Source organism: Chlorocebus sabaeus, chromosome 19 (assembly GCF_047675955.1).
Source record: "Chlorocebus sabaeus isolate Y175 chromosome 19, mChlSab1.0.hap1, whole genome shotgun sequence".
Lineage (NCBI taxonomy): Eukaryota > Metazoa > Chordata > Mammalia > Primates > Cercopithecidae > Chlorocebus > Chlorocebus sabaeus.
This window is the reverse complement of record NC_132922.1, coordinates 7,269,776-7,295,306: the sequence shown is the minus strand read 5'-3', so window position 1 is coordinate 7,295,306 and position 25,531 is coordinate 7,269,776. Positions and strand designations below refer to the sequence as shown.

The 25,531-nt window shown below is 50.3% G+C and overlaps 1 protein-coding gene across 5 annotated transcripts in view; it reads right to left on the bottom strand.

Moving 5' to 3' along the window:
* Positions 1-2,020: 2,020 nt before the first annotated feature.
* EFCAB6 (EF-hand calcium binding domain 6) overlaps positions 2,021-25,531 on the bottom strand; it is a 315,225-nt gene continuing 291,714 nt past the window's right edge. For 4 of the 5 annotated variants that reach the window (XM_038007346.2, XM_073006632.1, XM_073006633.1 and 1 more), the window contains 5 exons: positions 19,767-19,997; positions 17,097-17,265; positions 14,389-14,573; positions 10,478-10,627; positions 2,021-8,636 (listed from right to left, as the gene is read on the bottom strand). In XM_038007346.2, the coding sequence (XP_037863274.2) occupies positions 8,514-8,636; positions 10,478-10,627; positions 14,389-14,573; positions 17,097-17,265; positions 19,767-19,997 (858 nt within the window). In that variant the 3' untranslated portion in view covers positions 2,021-8,513. The remainder of the gene's footprint in view (positions 8,637-10,477; positions 10,628-14,388; positions 14,574-17,096; positions 17,266-19,766; positions 19,998-25,531) is intronic. The other variant, XM_007976025.3, reaches the window with a different exon arrangement.

Below are 25,531 nucleotides of genomic sequence, written 5' to 3'. Positions count from 1 at the left end.
GGAAGTGGCATGTTCAGCCCAGCCCCTGTGAAACGCAGGGTCCAGACACTGCCCCAGAGAAACACTGTTAGGTACAATGAGCCTAGTCTCAAAGTCCCCAAGCTGCAAAAATTCTGTCATTTTTATCCATCTGTCCATCCATCCCTCTATATATCATCTACCCCTCCTTCCACCATCCCCCAGCCATCCATTCCCCATCCCTCCATCTATCCATCCCCCATCTATCCATCCCTCCTTCCATCCATCCATCCCTCTATCCATCCATCCCTCCCTCCATCCATCCCCCATCTATCCATTTGTCCATCCATCCCCTATCCCTCCATCTATCCATCCCCCATCTATCCATCCATCCATCCATCCATTCCCCATCCCTCCATCTATCCATCCCCCATCCATCCATCCATCCATCCCTCCCTCCCTCCATCCATCCATCCCCCATCCATCCATCCCTCCCTCCATCCATCCCCATCCATCTATCCCTCCCTCCATCCATCCATCATCCACCCATCCCTCCCTCCATCCATCCATCATCCATCCATTCATCCATCCATCCATCCATCCCCCATCCATCCCTCCCTCCCTCCATCCATCCATCCATCCATCCCTCCTCTATCATGAATCCATCCATCCCCCATCCACCCATTTATCCATCCCTCATTCATCCTTCCATCCCTCCATTCAACCCCCATCCATTCATCCATCCCTCATCCATCCATCCTTCCATCCCTCCATTCAACCCCCATCCATTCATCCATCCCTCATCCATCCATCCCTCCATCCCTTCATTCATCCTCCCATCCATCCATCCCTCCATTCACCCCCATTCATCCATCCATCCCCCATCCATCCATCCTTCCATCCATTCCCCATCCTTCCATTCATCCATCCCTCCCTTCATTCCCCATCTATCCTTCCATTCATCCATCCCTCCCTTCATTCATCCCTCCATCCCTCCATTCATCCTTCCACTTACCCCCATCCATCCCTCCATCCCTCCATTCACCTACCATCCATCCCTTCCTCCTTCCTTTCCTCCCTCTTTCCATCCGTCCATCCTTCATCCTTCCTTCCCTCTCATCCATCCATCCAATCTACAAACACCACTGAGTACCTCCCATGGGTCTTGCTTGGGCTAGGGAAGTGGTGGCAGCAGCGATAGATTTAGGAGGTAGGATGGCAGTGAGGAATGGATGTGGGGCATGGGGGAGGGACAGCCAAGGATGGCAGGGGAAGTCGGGTGCTGTCATGGAGAAGGGGCATAGGAGCAGGAAGAACAGGGCTGAGGAGGGACGTGGCATTCTGTTTGGGACTCATGAGTGGGGGGAATCTTTGGGCTACACGGGGGAGGTGTTTAGTGGATAAACAGGCCTGCAGGAGAAACAGTGTCTCTGGAGCCAGATGTGGATCATAAGCAAAGATGTGGGGCAGGGGAGACCTCCAAGGGAGTTGTGCAGGGCAGGGGACAGACTGGGGAAGACCACAATGTGTCACCTCTTCATGGTGCTCTTCTGCTCTCAGACTGACCCCACCTGTCACCTGCCCCTCCAGAGTCCCCTCCACCAGGGTCTCACAGGGGTGTACAACAGCCATCCCAGGCCCTGGCTCCCCATCCACAGGCCACAAGGAACCACTCAGTTTGAGGGACCCCGGCTGCTGCTCTTGACCAGCATGCATCTCAGCAGGGCTCCTGAGCAGGGGCAGGGTGACTCACGCCCGTAATCCCAACACTTTGGGAAGCTGAGTCAGGAGGGTTGCTTGAGCTCAGGGGTTTGATACCACCCTGGGCAACATAGCAAAATCCTGCCTCTACAAAAAAATAAATGAAATTAGCAGGGCATGGTGTCATGTGCCTGTAGTCCTAGGTACTTGAGAGGCTGAGGTGGGAGGATTGCTTGAGCCTGAGAGGTTGAGGCTGCAGTGAGCTGGGATCATGCCAGTGCACGCCAGCCTGGGAAACAGAGGGAGACTCCGTCTCAAACAAACAAACAAACAAACAAAACGTTTTTTATTTTGAAATACTTCTAGTTTTGAGGAAGAGTTGTAAGGCTAATAAAGGGAGTTCCTCCACACCCTTCAGCCAGTTTCCCCTGTATATTCATGATACATTTATCCAAACTAAGAAATCAACACCAGTACAACACTGTTAAATACAGCCTTTATTTGGATGTCAACAATTTTGACTAGTGTCCTTTTTCTGTTCCAGAATCCAATCCATGATCCCAAGCTGCATTTAGTCATCATGGCTCCCAACTGTCTTTCAGTCTAAGACAGTTTATCCATATTTCCTTGCTTTTTCTGACCTTGGAAGTTTTGAGGAGTGCTGGATGAGTATTTTGCAGACTGTCCTTCAGTTTGTGTTTGTCTGCCATTTTCTCATAATTAGTCTGGGGTTATGCATTTTCAAGAAAAATCCCATGGAGAGGAAGGTGCCGTCTCAAGCCATCCATCTAGGGTGACGCGAGAGGAGCAGGATGCATTCCTGGTGATATGCATCTTGATCCCTTGGTTAAAGTGATGTCTGTGGGTTTCTCCACTGTAAAGATTTTATTCTTCTTTAGCCACATTCAGTTTGTTAGGAGCGAGCCACTAGGTCCAGCTCCACTCAAGGAGAGAGGAGTTAAGCCTCTCCTCCTGGAGGGAGGAACATCAAAGGATTTGTGGGCATCTGTTAGAACCGGCATGGTAATTAATCAATATTTCGGGGAGATGTTGTCAGGCCACGCCAATATCCCATTTCTCCTTCAAGTTTTGCCCACTCATTTTAGCAGCTGCCGGTCGATCTTGGCTTCAGCAATTGCCACTGTGGTACTCACATGGTGACTTTCCGTTTCCTCATTCCTTCTGTATTTATCCTTTGGAAATCTTCTGTAAGGAAGTTTTGCCCTCTTTCTGCTGTTTATGCACTAATCTCACTCTGAACTCATTATTTCATTCTTTAGGTTATAAACTGATTCTATCATTATCTGTTTTGTTGCTTCAATGGTTGTAGCTTTGTCCGCTGGAAGCTCTGGTAAGTTGGTTCCTGATTCCTTTTGCTTATTAATTTTACTTCCTTACTTTCAGGCACTAGAAGATGTTCTAAGCTCCTCTTGTATTTACCTTGCCCTGGCCTTGGAATCAGTCATTTGTCCAGAGAGCCCTAGCTCCTTTTACTTAGAAATTAAGATCTAGGGCCAGGTGTGGTGGCTCACGCCTGTAATCCCACCACTTTGGGAGTCCAAGTGGGCGGATCTCTTGAGGTCAGGAGTTCAAGACCAGCCTGGCCAATATGTTGAAACCCCATCTCTACTAAAAATACAAAAAAATTAGCCAGGTATGGTGGCACATGCCTGTAGTCCCAGCTACTCGAGAGGCTGAGTCAGGAGAGAATTGCTTGAACCTGGGAGGCAGAAGTTGCAGTGAGCCAAGATTGTGTCACTGCACTCCAGGTTGGGTGCTAGAGTGAGACTCCATCTCAAAAAAAAAAAAAAAAAAAAAAAGATCTGGGTGCTAGGTGTGCTGGTTGCAACTTGTGGCATCACTGCTTCTAGGCCTTCTCAGAGACAGAGCTAGGAAATATATTTAGTGTACTAACCCATTTATGCACACATATTTATCTATCTCTACCTCTATCCAACCACCCACCCATCTCTCTGTCAACCTACTATCATCTATCAATCATCTACCCCATCTCTCCATCCCTGCCTCCCTATCAATAGACATTAATTCCTACTGATAGCCCCACCTCCCGTCCTGACCCAACAATGCAATCTCAGCAATGCAACTGATTCTTGCCTTTCTACCTTGTTCATCTGTAACTACTACTACTTCTTCTTCTTCTCCTCCTTCTCCTTCTCCTTCTCCTTCTTCTTCTTATTCGAGACAGGGTCTCACTCTGTCACCCAGACTGGAGTGCAGTGGTGTGATCTCAGCTCACCACAACCTCCACCTCCTGGGCTCAGGTGATCCTCCTGCCTCAGCCTCCCAAGTAGCTGGGACTACCTATGCACACCACCACACCTGGCTAATTTTTGTATTTTTTGTAGAGATGGGATTCCGCCATGTTGTCCAGGCTGGTCTCAAACTCCTGGGCTCAAGAGATCCGTCTGCCTCGGCCTCCTAAAGTGCTGGGATTACAGGCGTGAGCCACTGTGCCCTGTTGCTAATTTGTAACTTTTTTCTTTGACAGTGGATGGCGAGAAGCCTGGCTACCACAATTACAATTTACTTGTGGATTTGTCCATTCCTAACATACCTACAGTCTATTGCTCATCTTACCCTTGTGAGAAGCAGTTTCCAACCAGAGTGCAGTGTCCACGTGCAGGCTTTTCATCTTCAGCTTTATGAAGTTATAGTGGTCAGTTCCTCCCCCACTGCCTTTCTGTATGGCTATGTCATCTGTTTGTAATATAGTTACATTACTTTGTCCCTGGTCTGCATTCCATCCTGGGATCCCCGATCTCCTGGCTGATTACTTATTTGCATAAAGTAACGTTCATTCTTCATTGTGTACTGTCATATGGGTTTTGACAATGCATACAGTCTGGTATCCATTATACGATCATGGAGGACAGTTCTTCCATCACCCTAAAAATCCCCCTGTATTGTATTTTTTGTAGAGACTGGGTTTTGCCATGTTGCCCAGGCTGGTCTCAAACTCCTGACCTCAAGTGATCCACCCACCTTGGCCTCCCAAAGTGCTGGGATTACAGGTGTGAGCCACTGTGCCCGGCCTAAAATTTCTTTTATGGTAAGTATGTCATCAGTGAGTTCCTTCAGTTTTTGTGTGCCTAGAAAATCCAATGTTTCTCTTTATTTTTTAAAAGTATGTTGCTGGTTACAAAATTTGAGCTTGATGATTTTCTTTCAGCACTCTGAAAATGTTATTCCATTGTCTGTTGGCTAGCACGGTTTCGAGGAAAAGCATGCTGTAATTCTTATCCTTGTTCCTCTGTAGGTCATGTATCTTTTTTCTCTAACTGCCTTCAAAATTTCCTCTGTCTCTTTTTTGCAGTAATTTGAATATGATATTCCTAGGGGTGCATGCATAGTGTGTGTGTGTGTCCTCCTAGGTTCTATATGCTTCTGTTCTCTGTAGTTTAATGTTTGTAACTAATTTTGGAAAATCCTCTGCCATTATTTATTCAAATATTTCTTCTGCTCCACGTTCTCTTTCTTTTCCTCCTGAATTATGTACATATTAGACTTTTTTTTTTTTTTTTGACACAGATCTCATCGCTCTGTCACCCAGGTTGGAGTGCAGTGGTGCGATCTCGGCTCACTGTAACCTCTGCCTCCCTGGTTCAAGCAATTCTCCTGCCTCAGTCTCCTGAGTAGCTGGGATTACAGGCACGCACCACTACACCCCACTGATTTTTGTATTTTCAGTAGACATGAGGTTTCACCATGTTGGTCAGGCTGGTCTTGAACTCCTGACCTCATGATCTGCCCACCTAGGCCTCCCAAAGTGTTGGGATTACAGGCATGAGCCACTGTGCCCAGCCCCATATTAGACCATTTTATACTGTCCCACAGCTCTTATATATTCTGCAATTTTTCCTCACTCTTTTTCTCTCTTCATTTAGGTTTAGATACATGCTATTGACCTATCTTCAAGCTCACTCATTCTTTCCTTGATTATGTAGAATCTACTGACAAGCCTGTCAAAGGCAATCTTCATCTTTATTACTGTGTGTGTGTGTTTTTTTTTTATTTCTAGCCTTTCTGGTTCTTACAGTTTTCATCTCTCTGCTGAAATTGGTCGTGTGTTGTGTTTCTTGTCCATTAGAACTCTAACACGTAAACCGTTATTTAAACATTTTTCTAGTGGTTCCAAAATCTGTCATGTCTGAGTCTGATTCTTACGATTGCTTTGTCTTCTCAAACTGTGTTTTTATAATTGCCCTTGGTATACCTCAAAATTTTTTGTTGAAAGCCAGACATCTGTATAGCAGGACCCAGAAAACTTGCTCTGTGGAGGATCAGATGGTAAATATTTCAGTCTTTGAGGTCCACATACATGCAGTCAGTTGCACTTCTTGTTCTTTTCTTCCTTATTCTCATTCTTCCTCTTTCTCCTCCTCCTTCTTCAACCCTTAAAAATGATGGACCCACAAGGCTGCTGAACAGGTTCAGACTAATTGTACTGACTTAGCCTCAGGAAGTCAGGAAAGCTTCGTGGAAGAGGTGGCTTTGAGAGTTTTGAAGGAATATTCAGCATTTCCTGAGGAGTATGTGGAAGAATCTGCTGGTGCCAAGTGTGAAGATATGTAAGAGCCAGCATGGGGAAGCTGAAGTCCAGCACACAGGATGGGATCTGGGCACGCAGTTGGGGCCTCCAATGCTGAGGCAGGGCATATGGGCAGGGCATCCATCTGCCCCTCACCACTCAGCCCAAGTCCTGCACATCTATAGTCACTGGTCACTGACACTGTCCTGTTCCTTATCCTGAGTCCTGTGCACCTGTGCTCACCGGATGCTGGCATTGCCCTGTCCCAGCCTGAGTCCCACACACCTGTGCTCACCAGATGCTGGTACTGCCCTGTCCCAGCTTGAGTCCCACACACCTGTGCTCACCAGATGCTGGCACTGCCCTGTCCCAGCCTGAGTCCCACACACCTGTGCTGAGCACTGGCACTGCCCTGTCCCGGCCTGAGTCCCGCACACCTGTGCTCACTGAGCGCTGGCACTGCCCTTTTCTTCATCCTGAGTCCCACACACCTGTACTCACTGGATGCTGGCACTTCCCTGTCCCGGCCTGAGTCCCACACACCTGTACTCACTGGGTGCTGATACTGGCCTGTCCTCAGCCTGAGTCTGGCACGCCTGTGTTCACTGAGAGCTGACACTGCCCTGCCTCTGGCCTGAGTCTCAGGCTGGTGCCCCCGGCCCTCACAGGCCTTCCTTATTCTGGACTGAAGCCTCTCTCATGGGAACATCTGCTGCCCACATGCCCAGGTCCCACAGCAACGGTGACACGTGTGGTCCCACCATTTCTATAGATGAGGACGCTGAAGGGATGGGGCCTGGTACGAAGTCACACGGAGGAGCAGCTGGGGTCCAGGGCGTCTCTGCCCCATAGCACTGCATGGCCCTGTTGGTATGCCTACTCAGGGTCCCCTTCCCTTTCCCTGAACTTGGGGCTGCCTGAGCACCCCATTCCTCCTGCAGCAGTTCAGTCTGAAATGAGGAGGGAACTAAGGGCAGATGGAAACAAAGGTGACCCCAGGAAACATTTTCCTGGAAATAGAAGGCCTGCATGGGCTGGGCGGTTGCCTCTCCTCCCAACCACACCCATCCAGTGCGCAGCTCTGCCACGCAGGGAGAGCTCTGCCCACCTCAGGGTGTGGCCTCATTTGGACCCTGTGCAGGGGCAGAGAAGGGGGCTTTGGTGGGCAAGGCCTGGGGCCCGGGCAGAGGGGAGGTGCTCCCCCCTGCACCCCTCTCCTGCCTGCAGCTCCTCAGTTCCTTGGAGAACCTTCCAGAAGGCGGCAAACACTGCCTGTGTCTCTCAGCTGCGTCACAGTCCGTGAAAGCAGAGCGACTATTTTCAAACTTCTCTTGTCAAATCTGTCAGTTCCAAGGAAGGGGCCTCTCAGAACCGTCCCCGGTGGTGGTTACGGCCAGTGGCCACTAGGCTTGGGCTCAGGAAAGCGGAGGGAGGCCCAGAGCTCCACGGGGCCTTACTCAGGCGTGAGTTGTTCTTCGTGGAGTCAGGCTGGCCAGCGGCCCTGAGCAGGACAGGGATGGGGTGGTCTGTGCCTGTGCCCCTAGGAGCAGAGACACGGCCACCCTGACTGCAGCAGGGTGCTCAGACGTCCTCGGACCCAGGACCCAGGAAGCTGCGGGTCAAAGGAGGCAGCAGCCCTCGGGTAATGGGGTGCAGGGCCCCAACTGCCCTGGACTGGGGGAGGCACCCGGCAGGGGCCATGAACAAAACCTCCAGAAAGTCCAAGTTTTTAAGAATGTTAGCATTGGCCGGGCGAGGTGGCTCACGCCTGCAATCCCAGAACTTTGGGAAGCCGAGGTGGGTGCGTCAACTGAGGTCTGGAGTTCGAGACCAGCCTGGCCAACATGGCGAAACTCTGTCTCTACTAAAAATTCGACAATTAGCTACTCAGGAGGCTGAGGCAGGAGAATTGCTTGAACCCAGGGGGCGGAGGTTGCAGCGAGCCAATAGCATCACTTCACTCCAGCCTGGGCAAAAGAGCCAAACTCCGTGTAAAAAAAAAAAAAAAAAAAAAAAGTTAGCATTAGTAATTCTTTTATAGTGTCAAGAATCATTCTTGCAAAGACTATTTGTTCAGACTAACAAGTGAGAGTGCCCAAGACATAGTGGTAGCACCTGGTGCCTGGAGAGCAAGTTTCCTGTGTCAGAACCCAGGGCAGCCGTGCCTACCCCCGACCCAGAGAGAGGCGGGCTGGGCGTGGGCTTTGCTTTTTTGAAAATTCATGAAATCCCCAAATTATAGGATTTTATTAGTCTTGACACAGGCCCTGTGGCTGTCGTCCCGCTGCGTGCATGGCAGGGGTGTCTACTGGAGGAACGCCCGGAGGAAGTCATTGTAGGAAATTTTTGAAGACAGTGTCTTATCGTAATACTCCAGAATATGGAAGAACTCTTCCTCAGAGAGGTTGATGCTGTACTGTCTCAGGACCTGGAAGACAGAGAAAAGGGGCCTCTGAGGCTTGTTTGAGGCCCTAGGTTAAGGAGGCAGGTTGCCAGGAAGGGGCTGGGGGACACGTCCACCTGGTCACCAACCCCACTTCCGATGTCACCCTCCCATCTGTGCACTCTCTCTATGCCCTCTCAACCTCTGCCCAAACAGGAAGCAGCCCCCGAGGGCAGCCCCGTGTGCATCTGAGAGTGAAACGGGAGGAGATGGGAGGTGATTAAACCTTTGCCTCCCTGACGGGCTGAAGGCTGTTCAACATGTTCAGACAAGGTTGATGGTCAGAGAGGTGGGGGCTCAAGGGGAGACCCGGCCATGCGGCTCTAACTTGGGGCGGGGCCTCAGGGTGCGCCCAGGCAGCGAAGGGCAGGGTCAGTGGGTGCTGAGTGCACAGAGTTGCTGTGATGAGACCGTAACACAGCCTGGAGCAGAGCCTGCTGGTGGTAAAACCAATACTGACTGCTTCTTCCTCTTCAGTTACAGAGCCTGCCTTTCTCCCAGGCTCCTGTGTGTCCAGCTAACCAGGAACATGTCTCAGCCTCTCTTGCATCTAGGTATGTTCTGGCCTGAGAAGCCAAGTAAGAATGTTATGTAGAACACCCAGGAAGCCTCCTTTAAAGGAGAGGGGCATGCCCTTTTTCTCTCCTGCTTTTCTGCAGACTGCCTGGAATATGGCTGTGATGCCGGGGCTCCTGCAGCCACCTTGGACCATGAGGTGGCCTAGAGGAAGGAAGCCAGGAGTTGAGAACAGCAGAGCAAAAATGTGGTCCCTGATGATTGTCCAGCCACCACACCAGTTCTGACTTTCCTACCTCTGGACTTCTTTTATGTGGGAGTGAAATAAACTTTCACCTTAAGCTGCTATCTTTTGCCCCATTATGTGAAGCTGAAACAAATCCTGACAGACCCTTATAATATATAAAGATGAAGTCATACATTTCCTATCCATATTTGCGTTATAACTTGTTTCCAGGAGGAGACTGGAAAATGGGCTAAATGGCCCAGAGGTCCCATGGGGCTGAGGTCAGCGGGCCTGGCTGTTGGGCCCCATGGGATGAAGGCAGAAAAGGAAGCTGAGCCTGGTGTCTGAGACAGCCCCTCAATTACACCATCTGATCTGCGACTCTGTGGAGCGCAAGGTTTCTTTTGCCCCCTTCCCAGCACCACACCCGAATTCCTGGGAAGTTGCCAGAAGGGAATAACAGAACCTGCCCTCCTTCCTTCCTTTCTTTGCATGGGGCATAGGGAGGATCCCTGACTGACATTTATACTTAACCCCGAAGGAAAGAGCAACATGAATGTGGATTGGAAAACTACTGCAGGGCGTTTGTTAGGCTAGGGGGGTGGGACATGGAGGGCACCCAGGGACATCGAGACAGATGCCCAATCGTGGAGCCCCACTGTGCCCTGCAGGGGTGGGGCTCACTTTGCAGGCCCCTTGGGAGGTCCAACATAGGTCAGAGATGCTCTTCAGAGCCTACAGGAGAGCCCAGATGTGGAGTGAGGGCTCGGAGCAGTAGCAGCAGCAGTGATGGTTCCTTAAGGAACCTGGGCTCAGGCACTGATCCTGAGGAGCTGGCCATGGAGGTATGGGGCATCCATGCAGGGCTCCAGAAACCTTCAGGAAGGAGAACCCGAGGTCTGAAGGTGAGAGGCAAGTGGACTCAGGCCTGGATAACTTGGGGGTCCCAGGGAAGTGAGATCTGAAACAGCCAGGTCACACCGGGCCTTCGACAGAGGTTGGAGGGTTCCCCATTAGAAGTTTCTGGCCACTGGCATTTGGCAGCTGCTCCCTGCAGAGGCACTGAGCGTAGAGCTGTGCTCACCGTCCTGAAATCTGCCACGCTTAGCAGCCCCGTTCCAGCCTCATCATAGCTTTTGAACGTGCGACGCATCGGCCTCCAGCAGTGCACAATTTTGGGCTGAATACGCAGCAGAGCAGAGTAAAAAGATGACGTCTCAGCGCCAGCGTCTTTCTAAACACAAAACAAGAAGGGGTGAGGAGGGAGCTTTCGAATGGGAGGGTCGGGATGGGCTCCTCCTCGTCTCTGCCTCACCCAGCCCTGCTCTGTCTTCACCTCCCCACCTGCTCCACTGGCTCTCAATCTAGGAGGGAGCCTGCCAGCAGAACTCATTACAAAGATGTGCACCAGCCCCCTGACCATTACGCGTCGATGTGTGGGCTGTTCAAAAACATGTATTAAATCAGCCATCTCATTTACACCTCCCCACCGGCAACCTGGAAAGAAGGCAGGTCTCTATCCCCACTTTACAGACTGAGAAATGGAGACTCGGGAGGTAAAGTGACTTGGGCTTTGACCCCAACACACTTCAGGCCACACCACCTCCCAGACAAAGCAAGGAGATGGCTGGGCAGATACGGGCCAATTTGAAAATAGTTTGAGGAAAAAAAGAGATTTCAGTCTGGGGTTTCTAGTAGGTTATTATAATGAACAGTGTTAAAAAAAATTCACAAGGTTGTAATTATATCTAGTAATTAGAACACTACACTGTGATTACTTCATTTAGGTGCTATTAGATTGAAAACAAGATATTTGAACATGATTTAGCCCCAATGTGTTTGAATATCACAGAGGTGAACAGTAGGCAACAATGCGTAACACATCTTGGGAAAGTTGAATTTTAACACAACACTACGTAAGCCGGATGAGCACGGGGTTAAGCTGCTTTCATTTTTTTACATCATTTGGCACCTATGATGTGAGCTCCCCAGGTACCCACAGTTTCATGAGCTGCCAATGTGCCCTGATCCACAGGTGGGGAAGAGAGGGTGTGGGACTCACATGACCTTCTACACCTAGTTTTCATCACAGTGATCACAGAGCAGGACCACCAGCCTGGCCAGAACCCCCACCTTTGACCCACCTTGTAGGGAGGGGCAGCGCTCAAGCTGCCTTCCCCCGAGGACATTCGGCTGCCTAGTGGGGTGCAGAAAGCTCCCAAATCACCAGAAAATGAAGTCAGCTTTTTAATTTCTCTGCAGGGAGACATTTGACCTGACCTCCACACTTACATGGTGGCGGCCTTGGCAGCTGCCAGAGGGGACGAGGGCTGTGACCAGGACCATGTCGGGGCCTACTCTCTCCTGGAAAGCATTCAATCTCAATCCACACTTCTCAATCCACGCCAGCCTGGTGCAGGGATTTGAGGAGGGGGGCGGGGTGGGAGAACTCTTCTGAACCACAGAGTGGTGTCTTGGGGGGTGGGGGGAGAGTGCTGCAGTCTCTGTGGGTTGACCCGCAGCACCTAAAACGACCCCACTCGGACCCCAGCCTTGCAGGGTTGCTGAGGACGGACAGTGCAGCTGAAAGCCGGGGGCTGGGTGGCCCCTTTCACTGGGGAGGGTTCAGAAGGGGGCACTGGTGTGCTCTTCCACAGAAGCCCATGCGCCTCCTAATGAGCCCTTAGAGCCCCACACATCTCCAGAAGGAGAAACTGAGGCCCAGAGAGGTGGAGGAAGGCTGGAATTGATGGAGGCCTTGCAGGCCATGCATCTCCATATTCTCCACATTCTTGACTCCCGTGAGAATGGAATGGGGACGGTCTTTTCTCTGTGCACAGAAGAATTGAGCAGGCAGAACTGTCTTAAGTCATCTTTTTTTTTTGTAAACTTGGTCTTACCTTTTGATACTAGCTCCTGTTTGTCTAAACTAGAAGCTAGGCTAAGATGGAACCTGATTTTGCACAAAATTGCAAGTCTAGCTGTGAAGAAACTTTCTGCATGGCTTCTACTTAACTCTGGCTGGGTTAACCCACTCTCCATTCCATAGAGTCCCACCACTGTGGCCCAGGCAGGCGTGGCCCTTGGGTGGGGTGAGTGGGAGCGGGGCAGGTGGGGAGCGGGGCAGGTGGGGGCAAGGCCAGGGCTGTCAGCCCCACACTTCTGGTCCCTCCAGCTGGGTCATAAGGTGGTCGGAATTAGCTGTGTTTGTTCCTCAAATCAACAGCACCAGATGTACTTGTACTTGTTATTTAATTCAACGTAACTCAATTCAGTGTTAATTCAGTACTAAAAACAAGTTTTGGCTTCGTGTTTTGGAAGGGCTGGAGCTGATGCCGTGATGGCACTGGGTGTGGGTTTCAATTGTGAAATTGTAAGTGGCTGAGAATCAAAGGTAAAAATCTAGAAGAACTGTGAACCCTACAGCTGCCCTTTAAGTGGCTTTAGGTTTTCATTCCTCTTCAAAGAAACAGAAAGAGGAAACTGTAGAGGATGCATGGTGGATGTGGTTTCCACCGAAAATGATGACGATAGACGCCATCCACCACACACACTCAGAGGAGAGGGTCTGGCCCCATCTCAAATGGCTGGTGGATGAAGACCCTTTTAGTTCCAATGTTGACCAGTGCTGTGACCCACCCCACCCCTCACTTTGTCTTTTGGGTTAACTGACCAGGCACTGCCTCCAGGGCGCTGTATGAGACCTTGGTCACACAGATGCCTCTGGGAAGAGCCCCCATAGCCAGGTGTCTGCCACCTGGACAGCTGGAAAACCTGGGGTCTAAGCTGCTGGTTCCCATTCTGGGCCCTCCAGACCCTTACAGGATTCTAAAAGGAGAGGAAGAAAATCTTAAACTACTTCCAAGAAGGTACATTTCTGAGCTGTTTTCAGTATCCCCAAAGCCTGGTAGAGGCCTTGTCTTTAGCACAGCCCTTGCCTCCCAGGTGCGAGCCCCCAGCACACAGGCTTTGGGCCTTGGGCCCCCTTCCACAGACCCTGGCTGTCCCAAGCTGACCTGACAACTGCCTGACCCTCTTTAAGTGACGGAGGACATGGGGTGACTAAGTATTGCTCATGTATCACATGCATATAGAGATCATCTGAGTAGGGTCTATGGGCAGGTGGCAGCAGGGCCAGGGACATTTCACAGATGAGTCCTGGCTGGAAGCAGGGCTGGGCTGGACTGGGCTCTAGCCTCCTAGAGTCTCTTGAGTCCACCTTTTCTGTGAAGCTAGGTGATCCGCAAGTGCAACGAATTACCAAAAATGGGGCTGGGTGTGGTGGCTCACGTCTGTAATCTCAGCACTTTGGGAAGCTGAGGTGGGTAGACTGCTTAAGCCCAGGAGTTTGAGACCAGCCTGGGTAACATGGCACAACTCTGTGATATGGCTTGACTCTGTGTCCCCACCCAAATCTCATCTCAAATTGTAATCACCAGTTGTCAAGGGAGGGACCTGGTGGGATTGGATCACGGGGGAGGTTCCCCCTTGCTGTTCTTGTGAGAGTGAGGGAGTTCTCATGAGAGCTGATGGTTTTAAAAGTATTTGGCAGTTCCCACTTCACTCTCTCTCTCACCTGACACCATGTAGGACATGCTTCCCTCCCCTTCACCTTCTGCTATGGTTGTAAGTTTCCTGAGGCCTCCCCAGCCATGTGGACCTGTGAGTCAATTAAACCTCTTTCTTTTATAAATTACCCAGTCTCAGGTAGTATCTTTACAGCAGTGTGAAAATGGACGAACACATCCCATCTCCACAAAAATATAAAAATTAGCTGATTGTGGTGGCTTGTGCCTGTGGTCCTAGTTAGTTGGGATGCTGAAGCAGGAGGACCACCTAAGCTGGGAGTTCGAGGCTGCAGTGAACTGTGAACCACTGTTCTCCAGCCTGGGCAATAGAGTAAGACCCTATCTTGAAAAAAATAAAAATAAAAAAATAAAAATGAAAGCGCCCCTTTCCTCCTGGCCCCACATTTCCCGTGGGTGGGCAACATACCATTTTGTGTGCGTTCTGGATCTTCATCCTCTGCATCAGCGAGCTTTCCTTTGCTTTCAGCAGGAGGACACAGCTCTGAATGAAGTCGCAGTATGCAAATTTCCCGTTGTTCTTTAAGTCGTATTTTATAATGAGCTGCTGACACTCCTCTTTGCTTATGTCCAGGTTGAATTTCTCCACAAGAGCTACAGACAAAAATGGCAGTTTAACTGGTGGCGATTCATTCATTCATTCATTCATTCATTCTTCACTCATTCATTCAACACTTGCTGAGGCACCTTCTCTGCTTCAGGTCCTGGCTTGGTCCTCACATCAAAGAACTCCCGGTTGGTGGCTGGACATACGTGGAGACAGACATGCAACAAACTAAGTGCTGCAGGGAGGGGGGCCCTGAGTCCCACTGGCCCACACTGTCCTGTGTTTGCATGGTCATAGCTTATGGACACAGACTACGGGAGCTACGACCAAAGCACAGAGAGGTAGGTGAGGGGCCGTTCTCCACCGACTCAGGGCAGAGCCAGGTGTGTGAGGAGCAGGGGAAGGTTCCCTGAGCTCTTAGTGAGCATGGCCAGGGCTGGACTGTGGGGAGGGAATTCTAACTCGGCCCTATGACCAAGCATTTCCTAACAGCACCGGAGACAGGCTCTCTAGTGTCTGTTATGCCAGGCGAATTCCCGCTTTAAGTTTCCATTCCAATGATGATCTAAAAATACATAAAACTTATTCTGGATACAGGGACCACCTTTAGGAGATAACAGCTGTGCAGCCTCAGGGGCTGAGTCCGGCTTTCTGACCGGGTGCATGTGGATGCTCCATGGGGAGTGTTGTGGGTTGCCGGAGGCTGGCCCACCGGAACCTCTGAACAGCAAGGCTCACGCCCCATGCTTGGCACTCATCCTTGTGCCGCATTCTCCTGCCAGTTGTAAAGACAACACTTCTCTGGGAGTGACAACTCATAACTGAAGGAGGCTTATGTAAGATAAGATTTGAGTTTAAGTTTCATAGACTAGACTTTGCTTTGACATCCTGAAAGAACAGAGTGTCAGGGAATGGAATGCCGTGTGAGTTGTTGAGGCAAATGAGGAAGGCCCGCGGAAGCCGACTCCAGGCAAATGACACCTGCATGCCAAGCCAGGCCAAGAGAGGCTGCTGCATGTTCTAGAAGCAGAGGTTTCTTTGCCCTAGCACAGAGGGAAGTGGCAGCAGGTCATGGTGCCCTCCGGGACACAGCGGGGGCCCACGGAACCCCAAGGAACTGGCCCATACATGCCTCTGATGCTCCGACTCACAGAAGGCCATCAGCAGTGAGGAGACCATACAGAATGACCTTTGGAAAGCAGTCGGCTTTTTTTGACGGTATTGAATTTTGGATGTGTGACTAACGTCTGACAAGCCTATGATAATAACTGAGTGGGGGCTGAAATGAGTTCACGGTTGAAAAGAAAAAACCAGCAATAGCAATAAGGACAGTGACACAGTGAAGGCTTATCACTCTCAAAATCAAAGAATTAACTAAAAAAAAGGGGGGAACTCCAATGCATACAACAACCAACATGCGTGTTTTGGCTTCAGCAAAACATGTTACATTAAATCAGTGGAACAACATTTGAATATTACTGATTTCAGATTTTTTATACTTAATTTCCAAGTGTTTTTTAAAATAGGCTCTAACTTAAAGAGTTTACACTTGGTTTCATTTGTGCATTTTAAAGCCATGATTATGATAAATGTAATTTATATTAATATTGGAAGCTCTCAAAGAAAACATTTTCCTTTAAAAGGAGTCTGTATATTAGTCATGTATGGGGGGGAGCTAAAAAGCCAAGGAGTGACATGGTCAGATGTATTTTCCCATAATGTAAATGTTGCATAAACAAGATGTAACTGAGCCAGGTGCGTTGGGTCACACCTGATCCTAGCACTTTGGGAGGCTGAAGTGGGTAGATCACTTGAGGTCAGGAGTTTGAGACCAGCCTGGCCAACATGGTGAAACCCAGTCTCTACCGAAAAATACAAAGACAGTCAGGCATGGTGATGTACACCTGTAATCCCAGCTACTTGGGAGGCTGAAGTGGGAGAATCACTTGAACCCAGAAGACAGAGGTTGCAGTGAGCTGAGATCATACCACTGTACTCCAGCCTGTGTGACAGTGAGACCCTGTTTATAAAACAAACAAATAAACAACAAAAAAACCCCCAAAACAATAAAACAACAAAAAACAAAAAAACCAAGATGCAACATTTACTGGAAGTATAAATCCCACTGGTTTAATTTTCAAAGTTTATGAAAGGATACATGCTGAAAAACAAAACAACATCAAAAAGTGGATGTTGATGGGAATGGAGCCCCAGGAGTGTCCCCTTCATCCCGCCCTCCTCCACCTTTTCCATTTCCTTCTGCAGTCAGAGTCTGTGAACATTCACACTCTGCCCAGGGTGGCAACCACTGTGATTTCCAAAGCTCAGAGTTCGTGCAGCGCTGACTTTACCATGCAGATGGGCCCCCTGCTGGGAGGGCCGGGTGGTCAGAATCCTCCTCCCTGGGCACCTTTGTTTAGTAAACTGCGCAACCCACCCAGAAGTTCCCACCGGTTTCCTGTTCTGCTGCTCCCTGGTCTCCACCCGGGTGTGGCTTTGTGCCCAGTGGGAACAGCCTCTTGCCACAGGGGCTGACGACATATCACCAAGGGGATAGAATCAAAACAAACCCAGGAACTCGGAGGCGCTGATGTCCCCCTGTCTGGCCACGTCCTTCTCCTTGCATTCTTTCAGGAGCTGGCGCCAGCAGCCCTGGATTCTCTTCCGGAGCCTGCTCTCTATGGGATCACAGTTCTGCAAGGGCGGAGTGCCCGGGATCGTAGTGGTGCTCGCTGGAGTCTAGCAGGGAAGAAAAGAAAAGGCTCTTTTCACTTAAGATTTAAAACGGAAGTCATCAAAAATACCTCACTACCTCTGGTTTTGAGGTTCACAATTTTAGAGGCAGAATTAGCCCAGAAATAAAACGAAGAATAAAACATAGATGATGATTTTACAATGTAGCTTTTATTTCCATTGGTGGGTTATATGTACTTGTGCCAAGCCATAATAAGCAAAATAATTTTGGAAATAACCATATAGCCAAGGTTCAAATCTACAGAGATATGATGTAAACATATTCCTGGTGTGTGTGTGTGTGTGTGTGTGTGTGTGTGTGAGAGAGAGAGAGAGAGAGAGAAGTGACAATGGCATATTTTTCACTAGTGGAAGAGTCTTATCCAAAAAAGGGATTTACTTGTCATGGGCACGAGATATCCAATCCATAAACATTCCCAGAATATCTGTTATTTTGACATTATGTGGACCGAGTACGAGGTCGTTCTTTGCTTTATTGTATTTTCTATTTAAAAACAAGCGAGTGGATCTACTCTAGCCCAGGTTTTTCTCCTGAAGGCCCCCTTGACAAGCGGTTATCTAAATTAGTAACTTATGCAATTCAATTGTATTCCTGGTTTTTCTCCCAAATCCCCAAGCCTCCTGCATCTCAGTTGATAATTAGGTCCTTATTCCAGTTGCTCAACCTGAACCCTTAGAAGTCTTCCTTGACTCTCCCTCACCCTCTCCATCCCACATCTGATCCCTCAGGAAATCCTGTTGGCTCTACCTTGAAGATACATCCAGAGTCTCACCAGCACCCCATCCCAAGCCACCATCGCCTCTGTGAGACCTCCTCACCGACCCACACACCCAGCATCCAGAGTCTTTTTTTTTTTTTTTTTTTTTTTTGAGATGGAGTCTCACTCTGTCACCCAGGCTGGAGTGCAGTGGCGCAATCTCGGCTCACTGCACCCTCCGCCTCCTGGGTTCACAACATTCTCCTGCCTGGCCTCCCGAGTAGCTGGGACTACAGACACCCACCACCATGTCCGACTAATTTATGTATTTTTAGTAGAGATGGGGTTTCACCATGTTGGTCAGGATGGTATTGATCTCTTGACCTCATGATCCACTCGCCTCAGCTTCCCAAAGTGCTGGGATTACAGATGTGAGCCACTGCGTCCAGCCCCAGAGTGTTCTTTAAAGAGTCCCTCAGATTATGTCACTTTGCTGCTTAAAAACAAGCAAAGGCTCCATATCCCTCAAGTGAATGCCAAAGTCCTCATCATAGCCTCCAGGCCTCCAGCCTCCTACTGTTGCTGTAACAGATTTCCATGAATTTAGCGGCTTAAAACAACACCAACTTATTATCTTTACAGTTCTGGAGGTCAGAAGTCTGAATTGGGTCTCACCAAACTAAAATCAAGGTGTCCAGAGGCTTCCCACACTCTTTGGCTTGTGGCCCCTTCCTCTCTCTCCAAAGCCAGCAGCGTTAAGTGGAATCTTTCTCAGATTGCATCTCTCTAACCCTGAGCCTTCTGCCTCTGGATTCCCAGTTAAAGACCCATGTAATTACCCTGAGCCCACCTGCATACTCCAGGATAATCTCCCCAAAGCCAGCTGATTAACAACTTCAGTTCTGTTTGCAACCTTAACTTCCCTGGCCATGTAAGACAACATAGTCACAACTTTCAAGGATTAGGACACAGGCATCTTTGGGGTGCTCCTGACCCCCTTCCTTCTGCTCTACCTACCGCCTTTTAATGTAATAAACACTTATGCATACTGCTTTTCTTGCTTATTATCCCCTAAAAGAACACAAACTCCACAATAGCAGGAAGCTTAGTTCATTCTCAGCTATAGAAAATACCCAGCACACAGTAGGTGTGCAACAAACTTGCATGGAGTTAATGAGAATGGACTAGCCAAGGTCAAGGTCACGCACAAGGATGGTAGCTTCATGTGCATTCTCTCAACCACCCTGTCCTGAGACGTTGCCATCCCTTCCTGCAGACAAGAAAAGAGCCTTGGCGAGCCTAGGCACCTTCCTCCATCCCAGGCCTGGGGTGGCTCAGCCAGGGCTCCAGGCGGTGTAATTTGACAGGCCTGGGCTTAAAATCAGGTCGCTTCACGTCCGAGGGACCAAGATCACACGAGAATGCCTCTTAGAGCCTCACTTTGTTCAACTGGAAAACGGGTATAACTTGCCTCAAGGGATGGCGGCCCGCAGATGACCACAGGGCCTTGCCTTCTGCGCGGAGGTGCCGGCAGCACCACTGCACTGCCGCCAGATGCCTCCCGCCCTGCCTCTCGCTCCCTTTCCCACCTTGCACCCACTCTTGCCTCCTTTCCATCCCACTCCTCCACCGTTCCTATCCCCACGTCTGCCCCCTCCCAGGGATTGGATGGTAAGTACCCGCCACTCAACCCCAGGCCACACCAGGGCCCCCGAAGTCCCTGTCCCAGTGGGATTTGTGGATGTGGCATGAGGCGGCCTGGGACAGCGGGCAGGAAGGAGAACTCACACAGGGGTGACTCTGCGACTTTGACCCTGGTCTCAGCTCCTGATTGGGCAATGAGAGGGCAGATCTGATGCCTTCCGAGATGTTGGGGACACTGCTCCCTCTCTGGGACGCGGCTGAGTCACCAGTGGCTGTTGGTGTGGCTGCTCTCTCGGAACTGAACCTGCTCAGGAAGTCCGGGTATTTCAGCCTCCCCTTGGCATTGACTGGCATCTCGTTCCAGAGTCTGTCAAACTGGAGAAGGAGCAGAAGTCATTTCTCAGGTGTCAGTGCAAACACAGGCAGCGTCGCACCTGTGCCAGAGAGAAGTGGGACGGGCCGGCCTCGCAGGAGGTGGGCGCTCACGTGACTGGTGAAGAAGAAAATTAAAAAAATAAATGCCCATTTGGCCTTCGCTCGGAGGAGGCCTCAGGAAGACTCTGGAAAAGCAAAGACAAGAGGATTATTCATGGCTTCTGCAGGACATTTTTTAATTGAATTGGGCCTTCAGTGAGCACTTTAAGGCCATTAAATCTTGTGATTAGTCACAGTGCCTGAGCTGCAGTGTATTCGAACATTTGCGAGAAAATGCAAATCAGAGCCCCCACCCACCTTCGTCCCAGGGAAGCCCAGTCAGACTCATTTCTCACCCTTCCAGGTACACCTGAGTTCTGCAAACAGCTCACCAGGTGACGCAGCCCTCAGCCCCTGCATTTGCATCCACGATTTATTTCACCCTAAGGGCAAAAAATGTCTTCACACAAGATGAAAAGGGAGGCATGTGGAAAACCAGGGAGCAGTTTATGGCTTTGTATTTTTGCTGTCTGATGCCACAGACTGTATCAAAACCACACACCGTGCAGATAGAACAAAATGACTGAATTCATCCTAAACGGGCCACTTTTGGTGACTGGAGGGCTTTCAGGGAGCCGAGAAGAAAGGCAGCTCCTTCCTACTTGATTTTTGTACAGCCCCGAAAGCCAGACGGAGCCCCAGCCTCCAGCATAGCTGACAGAGAGGCAGTCTCCAGAGAGGTGAGGGGAGGCTCAAACCCTGGTTCCTTCCTTCCCATCCTGCACTTTCCCCTGGAAGCCCGGGCTCTGCCAGAAACAAAGCTGCTTCTGGGTCTCCACTGGGGTTTTCCAAAGCAAATTAGAGTGACTGTCTTGGGCTTGATTTGAATCCTCAGAAGAAGCAGGGAGGGGTACGGAAGTTGGGGTTGGAGGGGTGCAAAGTCAGAAAGGTTTAGTTTGGGACAAGGTTCTCAATTTATCTTTTTACTTTTTATTTAGAAATAACTAGAGACTTGCAGGAGGTGACAAGGACAGTACAGTGAGGTCCCTGCACCCTTCCTGCAGTTGCTCCCAAGGCTCCGTCTTAAGTGAAAACAGCAGAACCAGGAGGTGGGTGTGGGCGCAGTGCAGGTGCAGTCTGACATCATTTTACTACACATGTAGATTCATGCTGATTGCACTCTGACCAACGAGAAAAAACCATTCAGTGGAGAAGTGAGGGGACCTTGAGGATGTGACTTCGGCATCTCAGACCTCACCAGCGCCAAGTGCAGTAACCCGCCAGACAGGAATCAGCTCCGCCACCTCTGTGAACTCCAGGACCATGGACCAAAACCACTGGGCAGACAGCCCCCTGACACCTTCCCTCGTGGTGCCGAAACCGCCTCTGCAGGTAGTGTCTCCCCCTACCGCTCCCAGCCTGGAAGCTCCCTGCAGGGTCCTCTGAGAATCAACTTTAAGTGTCAAACATCTGGCAAAGGGGTATACAGCAGGTGCTCAATACGTGATACATGTTTGCTCACTGGCTGAAGTTCCTAAGAGACTCACATGGTCAGACTGGTCAGACCCAGGGGAAGGATGCTTCAAGGTGAGAGCGATGGAAGGGGCGGAACCCTGTTCTGACCCCTTCTCCTGAGGCCCTCTCTCGGAGCAGAAGAGGACAAGCCCCGCAAGGGAGGACCCGGCAGCCTTGAGCCCTCCTGTTTGAGCTGGACTCGGAGCTGAGGAGGCGGAAGATCATGCTGTGAAGGATAAACACCAAGGGAGGTCGGTGTGTGTGCTGACAAATGCCGTGAAAATGAAGCTTGGCGGGAGACAATCCCAGGGCTCCCACCTAAGGACCTCCTCTTCTAACAGGGTGGCTGGGGCTGGCCAACTCCCTAATTAAATTCTGTGGTGCAGGCTGGGTGCGGTGGCTCACGCCTGTAATCCCGCCACTTTGGGTGGCTGAGGCAGGAGGATCACCTGAGGTCAGGCATTTGAGACCAGCCTGGCCAACAGGGTGAAACCCTATCTCTACTAAAAATACAAAAATTAGCTGGGCATGGTGGTGGGAGACTGTAAGTCCAGCTACTCAGGAGGCTGAGACAGGAGAAGCTCTTGAACCTGGGAGGTGGAGGCTGCAGTAAGCCAAGATCACGCCATTGTACTCCAGCCTGGGTGACAGAGTGAGACTCCATCTCAAAAAAAAAAAAAAAAAAAAAAAAAAAAAAAAATTCTGTGGTGCAGAGGAGGCCTTGAGGGATCACAGGAATCCTATTTTCATCCTATTTTAATTGAAGGGCCTCAGAATGGGAGGGTGGAGGAGGCATCACCGGAGGAAATAGCCCTGGGCCGCACGTGGCCTCCAGTCTCCACGGAGGCACCTAGAACACCAGTGGGCCTCACGGTGCCAGGATGGGGGCTGACGGACACCACGAGGCCGGACAGACACCGGGGAGCCTGGATTCTGAAAAACTGCCAGCCAGTGAGCTTGACATGAAACGTGGGCAAGGTGCTACTGGACTATGAAAGCGTCAAAAGCAAGTGAGTTTCATTAGCGTGGTGAGGTCCGTGCCTGCTCAATTGTCCCATCTCCTTAAGCCACCAGCTGAACCCTGAGAAAGACACCACCATGGGTCCTGACTCTGCTTATGATGCAGAAAAGCAGCAAGAGAGGGCTACTTGCCATCCACAGGGACAACTCAGGCAACCTGCAGCCGCAGTACTTCCCGAGCCCATGAGTGTGGGCTCACAGGGAACCAAGGGAGGGATGGAACTCCAGAGCTCCAGTCTCCAAGGACAGCCAGACATGCCACTGGCTCTCACCCCTGGCAAGGTGTGGGAGGAAGTGGTGGCAGTCACCAAAGAGGGGAGAAGAAGTCAGTTCATCTTGGAACAAATTCTGAAGGCTACGTGCAGTCTGCCATGTCAGTCTAGGACAGCTGGGGGACCTAAGAACCAGGGCGACTCACACCTGCCCCCCGCCCTTCTCACGCCTCTGTCCCCCGCCCTTCTCACGCCTCTGCCCCCCCCCCCTTCTCACGCCTCTGCTGGTGCTCTGGATCCACCTGCAAGCCCGAGGTGAGAGAGTGTGTGTGTGTGGGGCCACTTCTACCCCCTATAGGATGTAGAAGCCTTAAGCTGCTGTGGAAACACACTCAACTCTCTGCCTCTAGGACAGGGGTAGGAACCCCTCCTTCCTCCACTGGGAACCCCACCCAGGCTCTGGGGGAGGGGAAGGATCAACATCCTTGCAGAATGGAAAGCAACCCCTTGGGCCCAGGATCTATAAAGCAGAGGTCTGAGGGGATGAGCCCAATAGCCGCCAGAGACAAGAGGCAGAGTGGGCTGGAAGGGGCTGGAGCAGTGAGGAAGCTTCACCCAAGGTCCAGGATGCCCCTACCCCATCAGGAGCCCAGCACCAGCAAAGGCAGCAAGAGAGGGAAAGGGACCCCTCCCAGGCAGGCACTGATGTGAGCTGAGGGTGGTGCAGGAATGCTGAGAAGACCCTCTGGCAGCCCCCATCCCGCACCAAGCCCACAGGCCTCTCTTCTGGCCTCTCCTCGTTTAGACATTTCTCTCTCCAACCTTCACCTCCGTGTCTTCACCCTCCTCCTTGAGACCAGCTCTGCGTCCACCCACCACTTTGTTTTACCCTATCCTTCATCCTGCCCAGCCCTCACCTCCCTCCTGAACAAAGCTTGGACCCCACACAGCTGCTTCCTCACTCTCACTCCTCCCTCCCCAGCCTCCCCCTGAGCTTACTGGGGAAGCTCCTGCTGTAACTACCAGACACGCCCACAACCCTTCCCCAGTAAATGTCCCTTGCTGCTCTCTGTGGCAACCCCTCCACACCATTTCCTCTTCTTAAATATCCACTATGGTCCCCTCACTCTCACCTGTTAATCTTATCCCATATTTCATAGAGAAAACACACATTACATCAAATTGACTGCACCTATGCTCCTGCCCCATAGCTACAGGAGGAGTTCTCGGCTCCTAGCCAGGCCACCCCTCCTCATGTCTCTGGATGTGGTCTGCCTTCTTGAACTACAGAGGCTGGGCAGCTAAAAGCTCCTGTGCCCATTTTTCTCTGTAGCAGATACAACAGACACAACTGCCTGCAAGGTGGAAGGAAGCAATGAGCCCGGCTGGTGATCAGCTCTTCTGGTCCGCTGGTGGCAGAGGGGTTTGGTCCCATCCCCTTAGCACCACAGCTGCTGAGCTCTACTGGGAGGCAGTGGCAGTGGGTTTCTTCTGGAAGAGCCTCCTGGTTGGGCTGGGTTTCTCTTGGCTGCCACGTTCTTGGATGTGGGGACATCCTCCCTGGTTCTCCAGCCCTTCCAGAGCTTCTGCAAGATCCTAATACCCTTCAAAAAAACCTCTTTCTGCTTAAACTTGCCTGTGTGGATACTGCAATCTGCAACTAAGAACCCTGAACAATACACAAAGCAACAAAAAAGTCTGCAGATAAATCAGATAAAAAAGATATTCAGGGCCGGGTGCAGTGGCTCACGCCTGTAATCTCAGCACTTTGGGAGGCTGAGGCGGGCAGATCATGAGGTCAGGAGATCGAGACCATCCTGGCCAACATGGTGAAACCCCGTCTCTACTAAAAATAAATATAAAAATTTTAAAAAATTAGCCGGGCATGGTGGCGGGCACCCGCAGTCCTGGCTATTCAGGAGGCTGAGGCAGGAGAATGGTGTGAAACCGGGAGGCGGAGCTTGCAGTGAGCCGAAATTGTGCCACTGTGCTCCAGCCTGGGCGATAGAGTGAGACTCTGTCTCAAAAAAAAAAAAAAGAAAAAAAAAATTATTAATGATTATATTTTTAATTTCAAGGAAGTCTATGTGTCTGTTTAAATGAAAAAAGTCTGACTTGTCAGTTCTGATATTATCTTGCTCCTTGCTGATTTTTAATACCAGTGTTTACTCCTTTAGCTATTTTATACATTGCTTTTCATCCATTTTAATACACATGTCTACTTCTTTAACTATTTTACATATAATCCTGTTAAATTCTCTAGCTAATATCAAATATCTGAAGTCTAAATCTGTCTTAGCTTGTTTTTGCCAACTCATGTTTATGGTGACTTGCCTCTTCATGTGTTTAGTGATTTTTATTTCATGAAAGAGCTTATATTTGGCTGAATTTAATCTGGGGGAAATCCCGAGGGGCCTGGACTGAGTATGATTTTCTACGCAGATGATTAGGGTTTGCTTCTTCCAAGTGCCAAGGATGCTGCCAGCCCAACGTTGCTTCAGTTCCTCCACCTTGGGGTTCCATGATGGAGAAACCAAAATGGTTTCACAGACTCCAGGCCATGAGCTCCAGGTCTGTGCCCAGTCCGAGCTCAGAGCCTTGCGGGTTTTCCTCATCCAGCCTTGTGCTGAAGATACAGCCCATCAGGTAACCTGGCTCATTATGCCAAGATCTCCAGGCCTAGAAAAATCTCCAGGCTAATTTTTTGTATTTCTAGTAGAGATAGGGTTTCACCATGTTAGCCAGGAT